We start from the raw sequence: 25826 nt of genomic DNA, 5'->3' as shown, positions 1-25826 counted from the left end.
GGTTTTTCATAGATGGCCTTTATTATGTTGAGGTATGTTCCCTCTAAACATACTTTGTTGAGACTTTTCATCATGAATGGATGTTATACTTTGTCAAATGCCTTTTCTATGTCTGTTAAAGTGAGCATATGGTTCTTGTCTTTTCTGTTATTGATGCATCATGTTGACTGATTTGCAAATATTGAATCACCCTTGCAATCCAGGAATAAGTCCCAATTCATTGTGAATTTTTTTTTAAAGGTATTGTTGAATTCAGTTCGGTAGTATTATATTGAGATCTGTATTCATCAGGGATATTGGCCTATCATTCGCTTTTTTAGTTTTGGTGTCAGGGTAATGCTGGCCTCATAGAATAAATTTTGAAGCCTTCCTTCCTTTTCTATTTTTTGGAATAGTTTAAGAAGAATAGGTATTAACTCTTCATTAAATGTTAGAATTTGCCTGTAACACCATCTGGCCCTGGACTTTAATTTGTTAGGAGTTTTTTGATTACCGATTCAACTTCTTTGCTGGTTATCAGTGTGTTTAAAGTCTATTTCTTTCTGTTTCAGTTTTAGTAGTTTATATTTTCTAGGAATTTATCCATTTCTTGCAGGTTGTCAAATTTGTTGCCATAAAGGCTTTTTTTTTTTTTTTTTGGCTTTTTTGGCATACACTTTTTAATAATATTCTATTAGGATTGTATTTCTGCAGTATTGGTTATTTCTCCTCTCCCATTTGTGATTTTACTTTTTTGAGTCCTTTTTCTTTTGTTTTTTCTTGATAAATCTGGCTAAAATTTGTCAATTTTATTGGTTTTTGCAAAGAACCAGCTCCTGGTATCATTGATCTGTTGTCTCTTTAGTTTATCATTTATTTCTGCTCTCATCTTTATTATTTCCTTTCTTCTGCTGGTTTCAGGTTTCGTTTGTTGTTCTTTTTGTAGCTCCTGAGGGGCATTATGTTGTTTGAGATTTTTCTTGTTTCTTGGAACCAGGCCTGTATTGCTATAGACTTCTCTCTTGGAACCACATTTGCTGCATCCCAAAGGTTTTGAACCATTGTTTTCATTTTCATTTGTTACCGTGTACTCTCTTATTTCCTGGTTGACCTATTGTTTAGTAGCATGACATTTAACTGCCATGTATTGGTGGTCTTTCCAGAGTTTTTCTTACAGATGACTTCTGGTTTCATAGTGTCATAGTCAGAAAAGATGCATGGTATGCAAGGCTGTGATCTACTTGAATTTACTGAGGCTGGTTTTGTGGGCTAATGTGATCTATTCTAGAGAATGTTTCATGTGCACTTGGAAAGAATGTGTATTCTGCTATTTTAAGATAGAATGTCCTGAATAGATCTGTTAAATCCATCTGGTCTAGTGTGTCATTTGATAAGGGAACTATCAATTAGTTCCCTTATGTTTGTTTTAACTGTTATATATATTTTGGTGCTACCATGTTGGGTGCATACAACAAATTGTTGTATCTTCTTGTTGGATCGCTCCCTTTATGATTATATACTGTCATTCTTTGTCTCTTATTAGTCTTTGTTTTAAAATCTAGATTGTCCAATGTAAGTATTGGCACTCCAGATTTCTTTTGACATCCATTTGTATGACAGACGGTTCTCCATCCCCTCACTTTCAATCTGCAGTTGTCTTTAGTTCTAAAATAAGTCTCAGGAGTTAAGATGGTGGAGAAATAGGGGGACCCTAGGCTTTCCTCATCCCTCAAACACAGGTGCATTGAGGTCAAATGACTTGGAATACCCAGGAAGTCAATTTAAGAACTGGCATAAGGATCTCCACAGTTGTTAGGACACAGCATGGCAGGTGTGAGGTATGTGGAAGTGAATTGAGGGGAGAGAAAAACAGTGGTGCTGCGGAGGGGAGGGAACCCCTTCTATAGGGAGAGAAAGAGATAAAGGTTGAGAGAGTGAGGCATTTTGCACAAGATGAAAACCTCTCCAGACCATGGAGTAGGGAGTGAGGGGTACTGAGTGTTGTGCACTATTTGCAAACAGCATGTGCAGCTCAAATTCTGAGGTTTTGAAAGTGCAAGACTTTCTCTAGGTTGGAAATGTGGTGTGCACTCCTGGGAAGGAGGGAACTGGCCCTGGAGTACATAGAGTGGTGGGTTGCACTGGTAGAGAACATTCCCCTTGGAGTACATTTGGAAAAGGGTATACTGCCTCTCCGAGGACAAAAGACCCTGCAGGGATCAGCAAGAGGCCCCTCATTGGCAGAGGACAGAGGCGCACACAGAGGGCAGATAACCTGGTTGCTGCTTTTCGGGGGGCTACACCATATGTTCTGCACAGTGCACAGGCATGGGACTGTTCTTCTGTGACAAAGGACATGAGACAAAGCACAGAGAAGGGTGGCAGTCTGTGTGGTGCTAGGTCCTTTAAGATTTGAAGTTTTGAATCCCAGCTGCACATTAAACATAAAATGCAGAAGTGCTGTGGTGCAGAGCCTGACTGCCCTCTTTATTATGTGAGGGCTTACTGAACAGTAGGGGGTTTAAGAACCCCTGTCCTGGGACAAGAGTAGGGTGGCACAATTTTCCCACTCACACCCAATACAGTGGGACTTCAGAGAGCAGCACAGCAGCCCCAGTGGAGGCGGGACACCCTTACACCAAACCCCACCCCACTGTGCCTGGCAACTGCATATTCGCTGGGGCAGGTCTCAATCTGAATCAGTGTAGCATGTCTCTCCTCCAGAACACTATCATAGAGTGCTTCAAAGCGTCACCTGCAGTTCTGGAGGAAATAGGAAGGCTTACTTTTTTTCCTTCTTTTGTTTATTTTTTTGGAATCAATCTTACAGCTTTTTGTTTGTTTTAGTTTGGTTTTATCATTTCCTTTTCCCTTTTTTTGGATCAGCCTTCTTTTTTTCTTTTTCTCCCCCTCCCTCCCCCATTATTTTTCTTTGGAATCAGGTGTATAGCTTTTTGATTGTCTGTTTGTTTCTTTTTCATTTCTTCTTTTTTCCCTTTTTTTGGGGGGGTGTGATTAGCCCCCCTCCCCCCCCACCAGGCTTATTTTAACAAACAAATCAAAGCATGCCTAGTTTATCCCATCACTGCAAGCAAGGAAGAGCTCTGCAGAGGACTGAGCAGTGGGAAAGAGCAGCCAAAAAGCAACACTAGAGTGCACACAACATACACCAGAAACAATTCCTGAAGTGCCAAGTCCTGGACAATGTATGACCCCTTTTTAATACAGCAGTACTGTCAGGTGCAGGAAACAGGACAAGATTTCCAACATGCAAAAGACAGAGACTTAGCCAAAATGACAAGATGAAGGAATTCTCCCCAAAAGAAAGGTTAAGAAGAGATCACAGCCAGTGACTTCTTAAACCAGATATAAGCAGGGGCGCCTGGGTGGCTCAGTTGGTTAAGTGTCTGACTTTGGCTCAGGTCATATCTTGTGGTTTGTGAGTTTGAGCCCCATGTCGGGTTATGTGCTGACAGCTCAGAACCTGGAGCCTGCTTCAGATTCTGCGTCTCCCTCTCTCTCTGCCCTTCCCCTGCTCATGCTCTTTCTCTCAAAAATAAATAAACATTAAAAAAATAATAAATAAAACATATATAAGCAATATGTCTGAACAAGAACTTAGAACAAAAGTCATAGGACCACTAGCTGGGCTTGAAAAAAAAAATGCCTAGTCAGGCTGAAATAAAAATGCTATAACTGAGATGCAAAACTGAGTGGATACAGACACAAGGATTAAAGGAGCAGAGGAGAATAGGTGATATAGAAGATAAAATTATGGGAAAAAATGAAGCTGGAAAGAAGAGGAAAGAAAAGTATTAGGTCATGGAGGTAAACTTAGGCAACTCAGCTATTCCATAAAGTGAAATAATATCCATATCATATGAGTCTCAGAAGAAAAAGAGTGGGGAAAAAAGGGGCAAAAGGTTTATCTGAACAAATTATAGCTGAGAACTTCCCTAATCTGGGGAAGGAAACAGGCATTCAAGTCCAAGAGGCAAAAAGAACTCCCCTCAAAATCAAAAAAAAGTCAGCAACACAACATATCATAGTGAAAACTTGCAAAATACAAAGATAAAGAGAGAATTCTGAAAGCAGCTAGGGACAAAAGGTTCTTAACCACAAGGGTAGATACATAAGGTCAGCAGCACACCTGTCCATTGAAAACTGGCAGGCAAGACGGTTGGCAGGGAATATTCAACGTGGTGAATGGGAAAAATATGCAGCCAAGAATTCTTTATCCAGCAAGTTTGTCATTCAGAATAGAAACAGAAATAGTTTCTGAGACAAAACTAAAGGAGTTCGTGACCTAACTAACCCAGTGTGCAAGAAATTTTAAGGGGGACTCTTTGAGTGGAGGAAAAAAAAAAAAAAAGATCAAAAGCAATAAAGACTGGAAGAACCAAAGAATATCACTAGAAACACTACAAGGAATACAATGGCACTAAATTCATATCTTTTACTAATCACTCTGAATGTAAATGTACTAAATGCTCCAATCAAAAGACACGGGGTATCAGATTAGATTAAAAAACAAAATCCATCTACATGCTGCTTACATGAGACTCATTTTAGACCTAAAGACACCTGCAGATTGAAAGTGATGGGATGGAGAAGCACCCATGTTGTGAATAGATATCAAAAGAAAGCTAGAGTAGCCCGACTTATATCAGACAAACTAGATTTTAAAGACTGTAACAAGAGATGAAGAAGGGCATTATAATCATAACTAAGGGGTCTACACCATCAAGAATAGCTAATGATAATAAATATTGATGCCCCAACATGGGGGTACCCAAATATATAAATCAGTTAGTAACAAATATAAAGAAACTCATTGATAATAATACAGTAATAGTAGGGGACTCTAACACCCACTTACAACAATGGATAGTTCACCTAAGCAGAAAATCAACAAGGAAACAATGGGTTTGAATGACACGCTGGACCAGATGGACTTAACAGATATATTCAGAACATTTCATCCTAAAGCAGTGACTTATACATTCTTTTCCAGGGCCCATGGAACATTTTTAATAAAAGGTGAAAGACTTATTTGATCTGAAGAGAAACCAGCGTATTGGAACATTTTTAAGATTATATCACATACTGAGTTACACATCAGCCCTCAACAAGTATAAAAAGATTGAGACCATACCATGCATATTTTTGGATCACAACACTATGAAATGTGAAGTCAGTCACAAAAAAAGATTTGGAAAGCCCTCAAATACATGGAGGTTAAAGAAAATCCTACTAAAGAATGAATGGGTTAATCAGGAAATTAAAGAAGAAGTAAAAAAAAAAAATACATGGAAGCAAATGAAATTGAAAACATGACAGCCCAAATCCTTTGGAATGCAGCAAAGTCAGTGCTAAGAGGGAACTATATTGCCATTCAGGCTTACCAAGCTTCTTGAAGCTAGAAAGGTCCTAAATACACAATCCAACCTTACACCTAAAGGAGCTAGAAAAGGAACAGCAAATAAAGCCTGAAGTACAAAACATTGTAAGAGAATGCTATGAAAAATTATATGTAACAAACTGGGCAATCTGGAAGAAACAGACAAATTCCTATATAAACTCACAAACTATCAAAACTGAAACAGAAGAAACAGAAATTCTGAGCAGACCCAAAACCCGCAAAGAAATTGAATCAGTGATCAAATATTTCCCAATAAACAAGAGTCCTGGGCCACATGGCCCAATTCTACCAAACATTTAAAGAAGAGTTAATACCTATTCTTCTCAAATTGTTCCAAAAAAGTAGATGTAAGGAAAACTTCCAAACTCATTCCACAAAGCCAGCATTACCTTGATTCCCCAACCAGACAAAGACCCCACTAAAAAGGAGAGTTATAGGCTAATAACCCTGATGAATCCAGATGCAAACATTCTCAACAAGGTACTAGCAAATTGAATTCAACAGTACATTAAAAGGATAATTCTTTTAATTCTTATCAAGTAGGATTTATTCTTGGGCTGCAGGGATGGTTCAATATTTCCAAATCAATCAATGTGATCTACCACATTAATAAAAGAAAGGATAAGAACCATACGATCCTATCAATAGATGTAGAAAAATCATTTGACAAAAGACAGCATCCATTCTTAATAAAAACCCTCAACAATGTAGGGATAGATGTAACATACCTCAACATGGTAATGGGCATATACAAAAGACTCACAGCTAATTGCATTCTCAATGGGGAAAAACTGAGAGCCTTTCCCCTACAGTAGGGAACAAGACAGGGATGTCCACTCTCACCACTGTTATTTAACATACTACTGGAAGTCTTAGCCTCAGCAATTGGACAACAAAAAGAAATAAAGGAACAAATAATAAACAAATCAGCAAGGAAGAAATCAAACTTTCACTATTTGCAGATAACATGATATTCTATGTAGTATCCAAAAAATTGCTAGAATACATGAATTCAGCAAAGTTGTAGGATATAAAATCAATGTACAGAAATCCATTGCATTTCTATACACAAATAACAAAGCAGCAGAAAAAGAAATTAAGTAATCAATCCCATTTGCAATTGCACCAAAAACAATAAGGCACCTAGGAATAAACTAAATAATCAGGTAAAAGGTCTGTACTCTGAAAACTATAGAACACATATGAAGGAAATTGAAGAGGACACAAATAAATGGACAAGCATTTCATGCCCATGTACTGGAAGAGCAAACATTGTTAAAACGCCTATGCTACCAAAAGCAATCTACACATTTCATGCAATTTCTATGAAAATACCACCAGAATTTTTGGCAGAACTAGAAAAAATGATTCTAAAATTTGTATGGAACCTTGAAAGAGCTGAATAGCCAAAGCAATCCTGAAAAAGAAAAACAAAACTGGAGGCATCACAATTCTGGATTTCAAGCAATATTACAAAGTTGTAGTTATCAAGACGGTATAGTATTGGCACAAAAACAGACACATAGATCAATGGAACAGAACAGAAAACCCAGACGTAGACCCGCAACTATATGGTCAACTAATCAACAAAACTGGAAAGAATATCCAATGAAAAAAAAGACAGTCTCTTTAACAAATGGTGTTGAGAAAACTGGATGGCAAAATGTGGAAGAACGAAACTGGACCACTTTCTTACATCATACATAAAAATAAATTCAAAATGGATGAAAGACTTAAATGTGAGACAGAAAACCATCAAAATCCTTGAAAGGACAAGCAGCAACCTCTTTGAGCTCATCCATAGCAATTTCTTATCAGACACATCACCAAAGCCAAGAGAAACAAAAGCAAACATGAACTATTGGCACCTCATCAAGATAAAAAAAAACCTTCTGCACAGCAAAGAAAAATCAACAAAATTAAAAGGCCGTCTACAGAATGCAAGAAGACATCTGCAAGTGACATATTTGATACAGGGCCATTATCCAAAATCTATAAAGAACTTATCAAACTCAACACCCAAAAACCCAACAACCCAGTTAAGAAATGAACAGAAGACATGTATGGACACTTTTCCAAAGAAGAAATCCAGATAGCTCAACATCACTCATCATCAGGGAAATTCAAATCAAAACCATGAGTTACCACCTCATACCTGTCAGAATGGCTAAAATTCACAACACAAGAAACAAAACTATTACCCAAAGAATACAATATGGATTTGAAGCAGTACATGCACCCCAATGTTTATAGCAGCACTATCACCAATAGCCAAACTACTGAGAGAGCCCAAATGTCCATCCACTGATGAGTGGATAAAGATGTGGCATATATACAAAGTCGGACGCTTAACTGACTGAGCCACCCAGGTGCCCCAGGAAACTCTTAAAGATAGAGAACAAGGAGTGCCTGGGTGGTTCAGTTGATTAAGCTTCTGACTTTGGCTCAGGTCATGATCTCACAGTTCATGAGTTCAAGTCCTGCATCAGGCTCTCTGCTGTCAGCACAGAGCTCACTTGGAATCCTCTGTCCCCCTCTCTTTCTGCTCCTCCACCCCCCTCATTCTCTCTCTCAAAATAAATAAAATTTTAAAAAATAAGGAAACTGAAATCTCCATTAAAAAAAAAAGAGAGAGAACAAAATGAGGGTTGATGGAGGGAAGTCAGTGGGCAATGGACTAGATAGGTGATAGGTATTAAGGGGGCACTTGTTGGGATGAGCACTAGGTGTTGAATATAAGTGATGAATCATTAAATTCTACTCCTGAAACCAATATTGCACTGTATCTTAACTAAAATTTAAATAAATAAAATGAGTCTCTTGTAGGCAGCATATAGATAGGTGTTTTTTTTTTAATCCATTCTGTCACATCTTTTGATTGTAATGTTTTGTCCATTTATATTCAAATTTATTATTGATAAGTATATCTTGCCATTTTATTACTTGTTTTCTGTTTCTGAAGATTTTCTCTGATTATCTCTTTCATGTTTTGCTGATTTTATTCAGTAATATATTTGAACTTCTTTCTGTTTATTCTCTGCATATATATTAGTGGCTTTTCATATATCGTTACCATTAGGTTTGTACATAATCTCTTCTGCATTTAATAATCTATATTTACTTGATGATTGTTTAAGTTTGAACCCATTTTCTCCTCTCCTCTCCACATTGTAAGTACATGTTGTTATATTTTATATCCTTTTCTTTATGAGTTCCTTGACTGATATTTTACAGAAGTATTCATTTTTACTGCATTTGTTTTTTACCTCTATACTGTCACATTTGGTCTCTCCTTTCCATTCAACGAGTCTCTCTTAATAGTTCTTGCAAGCTGGTTTAGTGGTCACAAATTCATTTAGTTTTGTTTGTCTGGGAAACTCTTTATCCCTCCTTCTACTATGAATGATGACTTACTGGATAGAGTATTCTTGGCTGCAGATTTTTCTCATTCAGTACTTTGAATATATCATGCCACTTTCTGACTTGCAGAATTTCTGTTGAAAAATCTCCTGTCAGCCTTATGGGTTTTCCCTTCTGTTGTCTTGCTGCTTTTATCTTTTTTTTTCTGTATTACTGTATTTTGTAAAGTTAATTATAACATGTTTTAGTCTTCTTTTGTTGATTCTGTTAGGCATTCTTTGTGTGTCCTGGTCTGGATATCTGTTTTCTTCCCCAGATTAGGGAATTTTTCAGCTATCATTTCTTCAAATAAGCTTTCTGTGACACTTTGTTCTTCTGGGATTCCTATAATCTGAATGTTATTGCACTTGATGGAGTCAGAGTTCTCTATTCTTGTTTTGCATAATTCTTTTCTCTCTTTTGTTCAGCATGATTCCTGTCCATTACTCTGTTGTCCAGATCACTAATTTGTTCCTCTGCTTCTTTCATCCTGTTGTTCATTCTATCAAGTGTGTTTCTCATTTCACTTATTATGCCCTTATCTCTACTGTTATTCCTTATTCCTATCTTAATGGTCTCACTCATGTCTTCCACTCTTTTCTCAAGTCCAATGAGTATCCTTACAATCACTTTTTAAAATTTTCTATTAGACATGTTATTTATATCTGTTTTGCCTGGATCTCTGGTTTTGGCCTTGTCCTGTTCTTTCATTTGACATAAATTTCTCTGTCTCCTCAATTTGTCTGCCGCTCTGTGTGTTTCTCTGTGTTAAGTCAACTGTATCTTCTGTTCTTGAGAGTAGTGACCTTATGAAAAAGAGTTCCCAGAGTGCCCTGGAGTGCAGTCTCCCCTGTTCACCAGAACCTGGCACTTCAGGAGAATATCCTATGTGTGTTGCTTATGCTCTGCTGCTGTGTCTAAATCACTTTTCCTTTCAGTGCAGTTGTCTGCACTCTCTGCCTGTTGTGGGGTGTGCTTGCTGTGGGATTAATGGTACTCAGGCAGGTGAACTCAGTGGGGGTGGGAGGTGTGCCTGCTGGGAACCTTGGGAGGGGGCAATGGTGTTAGCAAAATTTGCGGTAGGCCACTAGTCCTATGCAGGATCCCCTGAAGCACTGCTGTGGCTGGGGATGCACAGCTGGGTGTGATGTGGCAGCTGGGCCTGGCACAGTGTCTGGGCTAGGCTAGAACTGTGTACCTGGTGGCTGAGCAAAGTAGGCAACTGCAGCAGGGGTATGCAACTGGGTGTGGTGTAAAATGGTGTCTGGTGGTGCCTGGCCTGGGGGCACATGGCCAGTCACACAGGCACAGCACACAATTGTGGCCAGCGTGCAGCTGGGTGAGACACATGAGGGTGGCTGGGGGCACACAGCTGGGCAAAGCATGGCAGGTATGTGTGACGTGTGGTGGCAGCTGTGTACCTAGCAGCTGGGCACCCACACAGCTTTAACAAAACTTTCCCGGGGCCTAGTGCACTGCTAACAGGTTAGGTAGCAAGTGGCTATGCTACTCTGCCTCCCCCACGTATTTCTGTGCTTCTACTGGGGGGTATGGGAAGAAAATGGGACTGCCAACTCTGTTTTCCAACTTGAAAACTCTGTTTTCAAGGTCCCCCAACAGATTCCAAAATCAGTATGAACAGATTCGTCTCCTGTTTGCTCATGGTGTTGCACAAACTGCCGTTTTTATGTCCCTTTCCATGCAGGCCACTAAGGGCAGCAACCCAGCTATCACTTGCCCTCCTGGCTCGCCTAGTGCTTCATCAGCTGACCTCCAAAGCTCCACGTTCCCAGACTCACTGGTTTTAAAAACTCACAGAATTCAGCCCATCTAATTTTTAAAGCCAAATGCTATGGGGATGTCTTCCCCATGTGAGTTCCCTGGTTAAAGGGCCAGTTCCTCATCCTTTTTGTGTGTGCAGCTCCCTCCCTCCTGCAGGCATCCTCTTTCTGCCTTTCTGACCATTCTAACCTTTCAGATGCAACTTCTCTATATTTACTTGTGGAGTTTGTTCTGACAGTCTATGGATCACTCTCTGGTTTACTGACTTGGATGTGGATGGTATCTAGCTCAGAATGCGGGACGTGGTGAGTTCAGGGTCTTCCTACTCTGCCATCTTCCCAAGCTCCCTAATTACTGTTATCAATATCATATGATGATGGCCCAATTATGTCTTTGCCTGTTTATGTTTCAGAAATTATGTAGGCAGATAGATATGATTCAGTTATCATTACTAGATATCCTATCTTCCTAGATTTACTTCAATTTGCTAATTCTTTCCACCTTAAGGCACCAGTACTACCCAGACCCTCTTAACAAACTCCTCTCAAGAATTCCAACAGCCTACAATGTTCTGGTGGCCCTAGTCATACCCATTCCCCCAGACCTTCACAGAGGAGCTGAGGTGGGGAACCCTGGAACATGCCAAGCACCTTCCCTGGCTTTCATTAGTAGAGATATACCCATTTTTATAAAATTCTAAAAAGGTAAACAAATCTACAGTAACAAAAAGCAGATCAGTAGTTACCTGGGGCTTTAGCCAGAATAGGAATGGGCTATAGGAGGTCTCTTTTGGGGACGATGCAAATGTTCTGTATTTCAATTGTGGAGATGAATTCCTGCATGGAGTTTCCTATCAAAACTCACTCAATGGTATACTTTAAATAGATGTAGTTTGTACACCTATTTTATGACTCAATAAATGTGATTTTTAGAATGCAAAAAAAAAAAAAAACCTGAAAAATAGAAAACTTACCAACCAACCTAATAAAAACTCTAAGTATTGTAATTATTACAGTGGGTACCATTATTATAGTGTCAAGTACCATTTTAAGTGTCTTACACTTATGAACTAATTTTGTCCTCACAACCTTATGAGGCAGCTCCCTTTTACAGATCAAAGAACTGAGATACAAAGAAGCTAAGTAACTTGCCCAGGGCCACCACCTAAGAAACTGGTGGAGCCAAGACTTGAACAGGGTGCAAGGTACAAAGTCTGTGCTCTTAGCCACTATACCGTATTACTTCTTCTAAAAACAATGGGAAAAAACTTCCTAAACACAAGAATATTTAGCAGCAACCAACAAGAGTGAACACTGTATGCAATTTCAAAATGCCAAAACATTTCCCCTGAAAGTTACAAACAAGACATGGAATGTCCGTTGACCACTATTCAAAAATTTGGGGGCAGGGGGCACCTGGGTGGCTCAGTAGGTTAAGCATCCAACTTCATCTCAGGTCATGATGTTGCAATTCAGGAGTTCAGGCCTCACGTCAGGCTCTGTACTCACAGCTTGGAGCCTGGAGCCTGCTTCAGATTCTGTGTCTTCCTCTTGCTCTGCCTCTCCCCTGCTCACACTCTGTCTCTCTTTCTCTCTCAAAAATAAATAAACATGAAAAAACTTTTTATTTTTAAAATTTTTGCTAACACACAACTTAAGTGACATACAGATTGGAAATTAAGAGAACACTAACCATTATTTATTGTATACTTACAAAAGCTAAGAAATGAAACAAAAAAACTATTAAAACTAAAAATAATTTAGCAAAGCAATTGGATCCAAATAACATTTTTAAAACTCAGTAATTTTTTTAATACTAGCAATACCAAAAGAAATTGAGGTATGGCTTTCATATATAGCCCATCTTCCTCCATGCAAGAGCCTGAGTACTTTTCCAGGAGGTAAGGACATTCATTCCTACTGAACACCTATACCAGATTGGTAGTGGGGAGTAATATGAATAGTGCTGGATTTCCCCCTCCAGAGAGACTCAGGATGATAACAAGATGAGCACACAACAGTTACAGCATCCAATAGGCAGGGTTTTTCAGTGAAGACATGACCAGTAATGTGCAAATCACAGAGGAAGGATGGGCCCATGTGCTATTACAGAGTCAGGTTCCTTCCCAGCATCTGGGCACTCCTAAGATAAAACACTTTTAAGAAAGTCCCATCTGCAGATTTTATAAAGGAAAATGGAAATAAACACCACAAAGACATCTTAAAACAAAAATCTAATTTAAAAGTTACAGATGGGAAATTTCTAATTGTGTCTTTGGTTCAGCAGTTTTTATAGACCTCTCCAATAAATATTCTTTTGACTTTTTTCTGAGATGCCTCCCCCCAAATGACATGTATTTTGTATTTTCGTGAGACTCAATTCTCTTTCCTTTCTTCTCCATTGTCTGACAGAAATCACAGCTCACAAAAATCTCTCCCCTCCAGGCTACCTATCTAATATTGCCCTTCTAACCTCCTCCTCCTATACCACATTATTAATCCTACTGCCCTAAGAGGAAAGGGTTGGACACCAGAGGCAACAGGTCCCCAGCACTGGGGCCTTCCTGTGAGACTGGGAGAAGGTGTTCAAGCTAATGTCTCATATATGACTGTAGGACTCTAAAAAGACTTACTGTTTCTTATCCTTATAGGGAATTAAGGATGACCCAGAAGATAATTACAATAGTTAAGTGTACTCCTCTCACCTTGAAATTAGATGGCAGTTGCAGGTAGAGAGAACTACCTGATAGGGATATCAGAGTCACTGTGAATTCCAATCACAGAAAACAGGGAAAAGTATGTTATCAGGGGAACATGAGTGCTGACTCCAACACCTGGACAACACGTATACACAAGCACACACAGAGGGATGCTCTAGCACAAATCAATAGCTCTTTGAGGCTGAGGTAATAGCAGGAAGACTTCCAGAGGTATACTCAGAAAATATGAATGAGGCTTTTGTATGTGGTATCCTATGATATTCATCTTTAAGTCTTTGGTCCAGTGGTGGAAGGGGAGTTCATGCTCAGTTAAAAAAGGCTGGAGAGATGAATTTTTAAAACTTATTTATTAAACAACTAGTATATGAGAATTGTCTATGTGCTAAAAGACAAAGATCTCATACCCAACCTCAAACAGCCTACATTAAATTGGTATGAAACTATACACATATGCATTGAGAATAGTTGTCAAGACAATTTAATAACAATTGCAAATTACAGCACAAAGTAAGTTGAAGCATGAGGTCAAATCAACAGAAGTTTAGGAGGAAGGAAAAGCATTTCAAGAAGAAAGTCTTTCTGAGATGAGCTGGATCTTAAAGGGTCTGAGAGGCCAACATTAACAAATAAGAAGAGCCTTTCTAGGTAGGGAATACAAGTGATGAGGATCTAGATCACAACAGAACTTTTGAAAAGGCCATGCCCAAGACAGGTAAGTATCAGAGCACTGGAGAGTAACTTTATGTAAATGTGAAATGAATTAGCTGCAATAGAAAAGAAGCATGTAATCACTGTCTTTGACAAGCACACAATCTGACTATGGGATTCAAAAACCAGAGCTATATTTTTGAAGACAGAGAGAAGGAAGGAAACCTACAACTACCTGAAATCTGTCATTCTTACTTCCCTGATAGTGGGGAATGATGGCACTGTGACTCTCCCAACTTTATGACCCAGCAGAATGTAGGGAATGGCTGTTCATCAGTGATACCAAGAGATCAGGGTGAGCATCCTTCTTACAAAAACAATGAATTTAACTCAAGTTTCTGGCTTTGTTTTGGAGAATGTCTTAACTAACTGAGCGAGCCAGAACTGAGTGCTTCTCTCCAGTGTGAGTTCGCTGGTGGTGATTGAAAGTGGAACGCTGACTAAAGGCTTTCCCACACTCAATACACTCGTAGGGCTTCTCTCCAGTGTGAACTCTCTGATGCACAGTGAGCTGTGAGCTGTCACTAAAAGCTTTCCCACAATCATTGCATTTATAGGGTTTCTCCCCAGTATGGGTTCTTTGATGAACCATAAGGCTAGAATTATGACTAAAGACCTTTCCACACTCATTACATTCATAAGGCTTCTCACCAGTGTGAATTCTCTGGTGTATAATGAGGTATGAGTTCTGATTGAAGGATTTTCCACACTCGTTGCATTTATAGGGCTTTTCACCTGTGTGAAGTCTCTGATGTCGAATAAGACATTTACTGAGACTAAATGCCTTACCACATTCATTACATTCAAAAGGTTTTTCTCCAGTATGAATTCGCTCATGATCAACAAGTTGAGAGATCTGACTAAAGGCTTTCCCACACTCACTGCATTTGTACGGTTTTTCCCCACTGTGGAGACTCTGATGTCGAATAAGACATTTACTCCGACTGAAGGCCTTGCCACATTCATTACACTCATAAGGCTTTTCGCCAGTATGGATTCTCTGATGATCAGTAAGATTTCTATTAGAACAGAAAGCTTTCCCACATTCACTACACTTGTGAGGTTTCTTACCAGTGTGAAGTACCTGATGTCGAACAAGATTTTTACTCCGACTAAAGGCAGCCCCACACTCAGTGCATTCATAAGGTTTCTCTCCAGTATGGGTTCTTTGATGGTCAAAGAGCTTGGAACTCTCGTTGAAAGCTTTTCCACAATCATTGCATTTATATGGTTTCTCGCCATTATGGAGTCTCTGGTGTTGAATAAGATGGGAGCTGTGTCGGTAAGTCTTTCCACACTCACTGCACTCATAGGGTTTTTCCCCTGTATGGGTTCTGAGATGAACTATGAGCTGAGAGGTCTGCCTGAAAGTCTTCCCACACTCATTACACTCATAGGGTTTCTCTCCAGTATGGATTCTCTGGTGCCCAATGAGATGTGAACTCCAATTAAAAGCTTTACCACATTCATCACACTGGTAAAATTTCTGTCCCTTGAGAACTCTCTGATGTTCTGTAGCACTAGAGGACAGATTTGGATCCTTATATTCATCACATCCATCTTTTGTGGATTTACCTTTATCCTTGTGTGTTAGTTTGAAGAAATCACTTTCCAGTCTGCTCCCTTCCTCATCTGACGGTTGCCCTTCCAGCTTCTCTAAAGCACCTTCACAGGCAGTTCCTGCCTCTGGTTCCCCAGAAACCACCCCACAGAGGCCTCCTGATGTCCCATCAGATGACCCCAGTCCTTTAGAAACTTCCTGCTTTGCAGGCAAATCTGGACACTCCATCCTAGTCTCATTTGCTGCCAAAAGAGAGAAGAAAACAACTTTTATTCATTTTGCATCCTATTAAGGAAACAGAATCATCAGGATCTACGTATCTGAAAAAACCTTCACATTAGGGGACACATTAAGAGGCGACACAGTAAGAACAGGACAAAAGTGGGAACTAGCTCAAGTTTTTCTTCATGGACAGAAAGATGAAGAGGGGAAGGACGATGGGGGGGAAGGGAGTGGACAGAGGTCTGTCCTGATAGCTCTTAATTGCTCCAATTAATTACCCAATTCAAAAGAGCAATTAGGGGCACCTGAGTGGCTCAGTCGGTTAGGCATCTGACTCTTGACATCGGTTCAGGTCGTGATCTTGCAGTCGTGGGATCGAGCCATGTGTTGGGCTCCATGCCGAGCAGAGACTGCTTGGGATGCTCTCTCCCTCTCTCTCTGCCCCTCCCCAACTTGCGTTCTCTCTCCCTCTCAAAATAAATAAATAAACTTAAAAGGAAAAAAAAAAAAAGAGCAACTGGAGGGCAAGAGAACAGACTGTACAGACGGGTGATCTTACAGAAGTCACTTAGTAAAATGATGAACTCTAACATCCTTTCCAACCATGCCATTGTCTGCTTCCACGGTTCTCAGCAAAGATATTGCGGGGAGAGAGGAGTGGCAAATACCTCAAGTCAAATATGAGAAACAGTGTAGGCAAGCACAATACGGAAAAAAACGGACCAAAAAAAGTGATTCTCACGTGTGAGGACAATGACAAGATTCAGAGAAGCCACGGGTTCAGAAAAGCATGCAGGGGACAGCAGAGCTCTAAAAGTGGGGGTCCTCTAGTCCCTGGGGCACTGAACTGGTAGAAGGCAGTACTGCATTCCTACGAAAATTAAGAAAGGGATCGATAATTTGAAATATGACTCAAAATATGTCTTTGGTATCTTGGTCATCTGGAATCATAGGAAACTGAACAGTTCAATCTTTCCTTTGGAATCTAGAAAAGATGGGAAGAAGCAGGCAATCAGTCACAGCTAAACACAAAAATGTTGGTTCCTTTTAATCACATCTTAAGCAGGGCCACAACCCATCATGGCATTTTAGCACATGGAAAGTTATAGATATCGGGCTCCTTGGCTCCTAAGCCCACCCACCCTCTTCAGATTTGGCTACTGTCCTAGACTTGCCATCCAGAGAACCTGCCCCCAAAACATCCCCCTCCAGGAAGCTGTCCCACCTCCGTCGTTCCTGAAGGGGAAGCTGAGGCAGCCATGTTTTGTGCCTCATGACAACTGGTCTCATTACATCTCAGACCACGACTGACCAGGGCACCAGGCCCAAGGGTAGCTTCTCTGTACCTTACACATCAGCCTCTGCTGTGGCCAGGAGCAAAGTCTGCCCAAATAGAGATGATACTTAATGGCTGAACCACCCTTGGAGTCCCTCTCTAAGTAAATCTGCAACTGGAAATGGGGCAAAGTAAAGACAATAAAAACAAGTAGGAGCTCGAAGCTGAAATGAGGCAAGGAGAGAAGCCAAGCCATTAGGAGCCACGGCATGCAAAAAGTATGAGGGAACAGAAAGTCTAATCAAGAAGATACCATGAGAGGACAAAAGGTTCGGAGTGAAGAAAATAGGTAGCCGTGGAAGGAGAAAACAGGTAAGCAGGGAGCAACTACCACATTCCCTGGCATAAAAATTATTTGCTGTTGTTGCTGAGGACCCTGTGCTGCTCTGGGTCAGGGCCCAGTTTCCATGGGCCCCATTTCCCAAAGGATGGTCTAGCTGGCAGGTTTGATCAGGGTTTCCATTCCTTCAGCCTTACTGAAGTAACACAGCTCAGGACTTACAATAACATGAGTGGTTCCCTACTCCTTACAACTACAAATTCTAACCAAACCACCTAGCTCAATTAAAAGTGAAATAAAGACACTGCTTATAATTAGAACGCTGAGTGATGGGTGCGTGACAGTTCATTACACTGTTCTCTGTACTTTGTCTTACGTTTGCAGCTTTTTGCAATAAAGACTTGAAAAAGAAGCACATAGCAAAGAAAACGTATAGAATGCAGACTACGTTACTGGGGAACAGAATCATTACCCAATGAGGCCACTCTGCGATAATTTTCCGGCATGAGGCTCCGGTACACGGCTCTCTGACTGAGTGCCGGACCTTTCCACTTCCTCTCGGTATAGTCCACAGACAGGAACTCGTACGCTGCAGAACCCTGGAACGACAAGCTTCTATTGCTCAGGGATATTCCCGGCCTGAAGGGCAGAGACATCAGGGTACCCAGAGCCCAGGGTGGGGCCCTGGTGGGCAGAGGGGTGCTGGAGGGAGAGAAGCTGGGATGAAACAGAGTTCATGAACTCAGCAGGCAGGACCCAGTTCCAGAGGGTGCGATCAGGCTGGGAAACCACAGGAGCACTTTCAGAATGGGCCAGGGCCCGGAGATGAGTGCTAGCTGTTCCTGCACCACACACTTGGGAACTCAGGGAAGACAGACTCAAGCTCACCTGGGGCCTGACCATCCGAAGCACAGTTGCTGCTGCCTGGTCTCCTGACTTCCCAGCTTGGGAAACGGCAGGCACCTGGGAAGCACACTGACCTGACGGAGGAAAGAAAGCTATGAGGACAGCCCTGCCTTGGCTCCAGTAAGGTCTGTGTCCCAGTGAGTGGATTCAAGAGAACCCAGGCGGCTCCACACACTGCCTCTCATCCCTCTTCCAGGCAGGCGTTTTTCTGAGGGTGCAGAGGGTCCTTGGTCAAACTGAGAGCTGGCCATTCCTCCCAGCCCTCACTCGCTTCAACCTCTCTGAAGGAAGCTATACTTCTGCCCGCTTTCTCTCCCCATGGCTTCCCTAGCATCAGCCCAGCCTGCTTTTCCTCTCACATCTCTGGCCCCTCGTTCTGGTTTCACTTCCTTCTCTTGCCTTCTCATTATGGACACTGGAGGCTCTCAGACCTCAGAGCATCTCTTTTTGCTCTGTCGGAGATCTCACCGACTATCAATGCTCTAACGCTGCTTTCGCAGTTCCTAGCTCTTTCCTAGACTCCTATCAGAAGCTTCCAGTCACCTACAGGACGTTTCCTTTGGGTCCTCACCTCATATGCAAAATCAAAAATGGACATTCTGACCATCTTCCTTTCTACTTCCCAAGTTTGTCCATGATTCTAGACATTTCTTATTCTCTCTCTCTTTTCCTTAAACTCACATCTAATAAATATCCCCCTATTAATCTGCAGTGTCAATATGGTCTCTGATTGAGCCTCTTTTAGAAACTGAAAACTTGATAATAAAATTCATATGGAATACCATGGAATTCTAGCATATCCCCCCCCAAAATTGGGAAAAAATTAGTTGAAGGACTCATAATTCCAATGTCAAGACTTACATTACAAAGAAGCAGTCATCAGAATGCTGAAATGCTGGCATAGGGATAGACACATAGATGATTATAATAGAATAAGAGTCCAGAAATTAACCAATACATCGAATATTACTTATTTTTCAGAAAGGTCACTAGAGCACTGAAAGGGGAAAGAACAGACTTTTCAACACATGATGCTGGAAAACTAGATGTTCATACAAAAAACAGTAAAATTGGACTCCTACTATGGAACATGTATGTAAATTATACGGAGAGCAGGCCTTGGTACCTCTTGTAAAGGGTCCCATAACTCAGTGCACCAAGTCACAAATGATGTTAATCGTCCACTGAAACCATCCTACATCTCCTGAGACCATTAAATACATTTAAAGAAATCCGAAGCCATCTCCTACTTGGTTATAAACCAATACCTATTCGCTATCTCCCAGACTCCGCCAATGCTGTCAAGACAGAGAAAAAAGAGTGACTAACCAGACGGAAAGAGCTCATGCCAGAAAGCAGGCTGCCATCCAGCTAACACACACAAAGAAACTACACTCCTGTTTCAGGGCATGAAGAGTCAGTCCAGTCAAGAACTACATTAGGGATCATGCAGGCTGAGGAGTCAGCTAAAGTTCTGGCAGAGAAGTGAAGCTTTGATGTGGAAAAACAGTGGAGAAAAAGAAGAAGTACTGGAGAAACAAAAGCAAAGGAAAAGGAGGGAAATGAAAAAGTAAGTGGCTGAAGGCCTACAGACAGACCTGAAGACCAGCAACAACAAAAGAAGGCTGAGCCGAGCAAGAGGGACAGGCTCCAGCCGTGCTGAGCCCCAGCAGCAGAAACAACTGCTCAGAAGGCAGCTGAAAGTCAGAGGAAGAGGGGCAGAGACTTTCCCCAACAAACCTGCAGAATAGACTGGAGAAGAGCAAGAAACCCAAGTAGGAAAGGACTAGAAAGCTGCTCACAGTGACCAGAAATCTGGCAGTGAGGCTAAAGAGAATGAACTTGAGCCCAGAGACAAATATTCTGAAGGAAGGCACCCAGCAGGAAATAGAAATGGCAAGACCTATCTCAGGAAATGGAGATCCACAGCACAATTAGCACCAAAAATAAGCCTCCAAGCAGGCCTGTTCTAAAGCAGCTGCTACAGAAATGTCCAAAGAGGCCAGCGAAGTACCTGGACGCAGGTGATGAGAAGACTAACTGACAGGAAAAAGAGGGCGAAAGCCTAGGAACCTGGCGAGGGGTTCCAGGCCTTCAATCGGGGAGAAAGGGTTGGCCTAGCCTCTGCAACCATGAACATGGAGAAAGCTAAAGACCTCCAGGGCCTGTCAGACTCTGGAAAGACCCAGGGCACAGTAAAGACATGGGGGCCAGTGAGCTGAAGCTGCCCAGTTAAATTCAGGTTTCCTAATGCCTCAGGGTTTCTCCATGTCCCAACCAGCTTTTGAGAACAGAAATAAAACTTCACCCATCCCAGGCCTAGGAGGCAACCTGAGCTGATCGGGCCTCTTCTCCCAGAGCTTCATACCTTAGGCCCAGTCTCAATCCTGCAATGAAAATGGCTTTGTAAAAACAGGGGAAATCCCAAACAATTATCTGGGCATTTTTCAGCGACAGTTTCCTTTTTTGTCATTTTGCTTCTTCAGCTCATACATGACGTATTTCGTTTTCTTTTAAAATCCTCCTTTATGGGGCACGTGGGTGGCTCAGTCGGTTGGTTAAGTGCCGGACTTCGGCTCGGGTCATGATCTCACAGTTCGTGCGTTTCAGCCCCGCGTCGGGCTCTGTGCTGACAGCTCAGAGCCTGGAGCCTGCTTCAGATTCTTTGTCTCCCTCTCTCTCCCTCTGCCCCTTCTCAGTTCACACTCTGTCTCTCTCTCTCAAGAATAAATAAATGTTAACAACAATTTTTTTTAATCCTCATTTAGCAGTCTCTTATTCCCGTGTTTTTCCTACCAGTGTGAGGGTACATATGCTTTATTTTATACGCTGATAAGGAAACAAGAAAGACTGCTTCCAGTACATAACTAGAGTGTTACAGTATACTTGAACCCGTACATCAGTTAAGAAGTGAGCTCAAACCTAGCGCCCAAAACTTGGTTTCTCAGTATCATTCTCCAATAAACCGTGAACATGGAGAAAGGAACTAGGGATCTTTGGAGAAGTGGTGGTCTCGGGGGCTGGGGAAGGGAAGATACAACAAACACAATTAATGTATGGGGCCAGAAAGTCAGGGAAAGACACCAAAAAGGATGTGGACACTTTAAGGGGAAGCAGGAGCCACTGCAAAGAGCCCCCAAGGGCCAAAGCTGGAATAATTTAAGCAACGAAATAAGTACCATTAGCACCGCATCATAGCCCAAAGGATATGTATCCAACATCACACAGATACAAATAATTGAAGAAATAAAACAAAGGGAAAGAAGGCACAACTCTTCCTCAGGAAATATTCCAATTATTATCTGGAGAAGGAATAACAGAAATCAAAGTCACCACTAGACCATTATAGTGATAAGATCCACCAAGAAGGCTAATTAGTGGGTGAACAGTAAAGAAAAGCAGGATATTGCCATGCAAGGTCTCAAAGTATCTTCCCCCAAATAATCACTAGTTACAAAGGGAAAGCCAGTATCTTTACAATGGTGACACGTGGAAGACACCACTAGGTCAAAATCAGTATCGACAGTAATAACACATAGCAACATCATCCTCAATTGAAGCAGGAAAAAACATCTGACAAAACCAAAGTGAGAGTCTTTCTAAAAATACCCATACAACATACTTGAAAAGTGTCAACGTCATGAAAAACAAGGAAAGATGGAGAGACTGTCACATATTGAAGGAAAACAAGAAGACAGGGCAACTACACGGAATGGTGGAATGAGGGATTCTAGATCGGATCCTGGAACAGAAAAAGGTCACTAGTGAGAAACTGCTGGACTCTGTAATTAAAGTCAGCAGTTTAATGAATAGCATTGTACACTGTAAACTTCTGAAGTTTGAGGACTTGTACTATGGTTATGCAAGATATTAACTCTAGGCAAACTGACCAAAGAATATAAGGGAACTCGGTACGGTTTCTGCAACCCTCTCTAAGTCCACAACTATTCAAAAGAAAAAGGGTTTGTTTGTTTGTTTTTTTTAAATATATACTTATTTTTGAGAGGGGGGCAGAGAGAGAGAGGGAGACACAGAATCGGAAGCAGGCTCCAGGCTCTGAGATGTCAGCACAGAGCCTGACACGGGGCTCGAACTCACGGACCTTGTGATCGTGACCTGAGCCAAAGTTGGACGCTTAACCATTTAGGCCACCCAGGCGCCTCAAGAAAAAGGTCTCGGAAGGGAAGAACTGTTATCACTTTTTTCTGATGTATTTCTATCTTAGATTTAAAAAAAAAAACAAAACCGTGGCAATCAAAGATATTAAATATTGTTATTCTTATCTCCAATTTAGAGTCATTCTTTTATTAACAGTATTTACTGGGCACCAGCTATGCCCCAGGCACTAAGGACTACATAACGAATAAGGATACCAAAAACAAAACACCACAAGAAACCAAAACAAATAAACAAAAAACACCACCGCCTTGCAGAGCTTACAGGAAGACAGAAAATGAAGAAAACACATGGCATGTTAGATAGGCATGTCTGGTCCGACACACTGTAATAAAACAAGGAAGGAGGGTAAGAGGTTTAAGATCAGGCAGAAGTTTAAGCTCAAAAATCCAATCTTGTACAGCGTCTCATGATTCACCTGGGGAGTTCTTTCAGAGCGTTTCTGATACAAAAATCCTGAAGACTGACAAATAAGGTAAGTTACGGTTACTATACGTTACGTATTTCTACTCCCAAGCAACTCTCCGACATCACAGAATGCCCTTGCACTGATACTTCCTGGACACGAGGAGCCTCAGAAAACTTCAAGTGGCAGACTTAGTATTTGTGATGCTGTTGTCAGTTTCCTTTCTAAGTATATACTGAGGGTTTATCTTCAAAACATTCCCATCATTTCGACCTACAGTAAGGACTACATTTTGAACCAAAATTTGTCCGCCTTTCTTCAGCATCAACACGACAGGTAAGAGCACCCCCATTCATCAGACCCTCAACACACACACACACACACACACACACACACACACACATACACACACGTGTAAGCGGATGCAAGTTCTCCAAAATCCCTTCATCAAATTATGACTAAAACCACTCACTGACATTTCCTTGCAAATAATGTACTAATACTAATGCGTTTTCACTTCTGCACTACATACAGCTCGAAACAGGGTGGTGTTCTTTCCTGGCCACCACTTGTAACTCAGAAGGGGACCGACCATTCTCTGACTTCTTAGGCCTATGCAAGTCAGAGACAGTACGGTGGTTTTAAGAGCTGTACCTTATCTTTAAAAAACCCTTTTTGTTAAAAATAAAATCTTTAAAAATGTATATTGAAAAAATTAAAACTCCCTTTTATATGCTACACTTTCATTTTGAAAAGAGGCAGTCACCCTAATACACAAGATTCTGCTATTTTCCTGCACAAGCGTCACTTTGTGAGCATTACAGCTTTGTGTAGTGTGTACTAACTACGGAAAATAAACTGCAACGAAAACGTTTCCTTTTAATTATCCTCACAGAAATATGTCTCGGTGGCGTCCTAACTAACGCTAGCACCAATTTTGACCGCTATGTGAATAAATGCATTCCGCCTGTTGAAGGTATCATCATTTTCAAAACGCAAGGGTATGAATGTACTTAATGCCGCTCAATTTTGCCACACTTGAAAATGGTTAAAGTGGTCGATTTTATTGTACCCTATGGTAAGTATTATGTAAACTTTAGCACAATACTTTTGCATCCCAATAATACTAAGTTTTGAAAGGCCACAGTACGATCCCATTTCGAAAGGCACACGCACCCGTGCATGAATGTGCACAATTGTGAGCAAATTTTAAAATGTCAGGAAGCATCCAGACGAAACTATTTGTGGACTGCGGTTATTCTCACTTTTCTGGCTCCCACCCGCGTCATCTAATTGTCCCTAATGAGTACGCTTTGTTTGCATAATTGGGAGAAAGGATAAAGCACAGAAGCCATTACTCCCAACTCTCTGCCCCGGGCTGCAAAGCGCTTCCAGCTACACTCCTCACCGCAGCGGGGACCGGATCCCCGCCCAGCCAGACCGCCCGCCCCGGGCGCCGCCTCCAGGCCGGGCCTCAGCCAGCACCCCCGACCCCTGACTCTCACCCCGGGAGGGGCCGAGCGTCCCCGCCGCCCTCGCGAGCCGTGCACCCTCACTGCCGGTCGCCCCCCCCCCCGCCTCCGCCGCCCCCGTGCCCCGCCCGGCGGCTCACCTCCCCAGGTCCCCGACAGCCAGTCCTCCAGCCACACCACCCGCCCACAACCCGTGGCCCAGAGACCAGCTCTCCGTCGGCCCAGGTCGCGCACGCGCGCCGCCGCCCCGCGTCTCGGCGGCCGCTCTAGGAAGCTGGGAGGGCCAACGTCTCGCCTTCTCCCTGGCGCCAGCGCGGTGCTCAGCTGCCTGTGAGCCGCCTGACCTGTCCTCAGCAACCCTGTCTTCCACTGTGAGCGCCTGCCCTCCACTCTCTTTATCAGCTATGCCATTGGCAAATGTCTTCTCCCATTTCTGCAGTCTGCCTTTTAGTTTTGCTGATTGTTTGCTTCATTGTGCAGAAGCTTTTTATCTTGATGAGGTCCCAATAGTTCATGTTTGCTTTTGTTTCCCTTGCCTCTGGAGATGTGTCAAGTAAGAAGTTTCTATGGTTGGGGTCAAAGAGGTTGCTGCTTGTGTGTTTGGTCTTTTCACTGCAGCCCTCTATCCTATCTCTTTAGTTCCATCTGCATTTATAGGAAGAATATGGGTGGCATGGTTCTGAGCTTGGATCCCAGAGGCAGGCGGAAGGAGGTTGTGGACACGGTTGTAAGGAGGGTTATAAAGACTGAAGTGCAAGTTTCCAAAGAAAACTAAAGACCTTGTCTGAGAGAGGGCATTACCAGTGAAATAGGGATGATCCGAAATATGAAGGTTAAGCGTGTTCTCAAAGATCAACAACAGCAAGCAAAGATGAGGTCAAATCTTACACCAGAAAGTCAGAACTGACTGGTTCCTGGACTATAACCTGAAGAGATTTTGTGGCATTATAGCTTGAGAAGCAGACACAAAACAGTATAAAGTTTAATCTGTACATATGGTTATGAAGCTGGGCATCTGGTTCCTGGACCTGCTTTGAAAGCATAAGCAGAACTATAGTTATATCATTGCATTATTAATTTAGCTCCATGTTTCGTTTGGTTCTCCACCTAATTACCTCTTAACCTCCTGCACAGTCATTAACTTTGCCCTTTTCACTTCTACTCCTTGTTTACCTACTGATTTATTCTGACATACCTGACATACCAGGTCACATATGTCACCTCATTGTTCAGAAGAACACATACCTCCAGATTATTTCAAGGCATCCCCGCTCAAGGCTTCAAGGAACCCCTCACCCTCCTCTCATGTATTCACCTCCTTCCCCAAACATATGTAAGCTATCCCTAGGCTCAACAGGGTGAGGCAGCTTTGGGAATGATCCTCTGCCTTCTCATCGGGTTGCCCTTCTGATAATAGTTTTCTTTGCTTCAAAACTGATGTCTCAAACATTGTCTTAC

At 41.8% G+C, this 25826-nt stretch overlaps 1 protein-coding gene across 1 annotated transcript; it reads right to left on the bottom strand.

Annotated features, from left to right (window-relative positions):
• Positions 1 to 13595: 13595 nt before the first annotated feature.
• On the bottom strand, positions 13596 to 24739 carry ZNF852 (zinc finger protein 852). Its single transcript, XM_030329745.2, has 4 exons — positions 24509 to 24739; positions 18297 to 18388; positions 17881 to 18007; positions 13596 to 15812 (listed from the first exon to the last, which is right to left on the bottom strand). Exons 2-4 carry the CDS (start codon positions 18309 to 18311, stop codon positions 14371 to 14373), a joined length of 1584 nt encoding a protein of 527 aa, XP_030185605.1. The 5' UTR covers positions 18312 to 18388; positions 24509 to 24739; the 3' UTR covers positions 13596 to 14370.
• Between the last annotated feature and the right edge of the window lie 1087 nt (positions 24740 to 25826).

The sequence above is a fragment of the Lynx canadensis genome, chromosome C2 (assembly GCF_007474595.2).
Source record: "Lynx canadensis isolate LIC74 chromosome C2, mLynCan4.pri.v2, whole genome shotgun sequence".
Taxonomy (NCBI): domain Eukaryota; kingdom Metazoa; phylum Chordata; class Mammalia; order Carnivora; family Felidae; genus Lynx; species Lynx canadensis.
This window is presented reverse-complemented; position numbering and strand designations above follow the sequence as displayed.

Excerpts from the sequence above, each read along its gene's own strand:
- ZNF852 (XM_030329745.2), bottom strand. Across the intron at positions 15,813-17,880 it reads TCGCAGAGTGGCCTCATTGG|CAAATGAGACTAGGATGGAG; the intron begins GTAATGATTCTG and ends CTCTTTTGGCAG.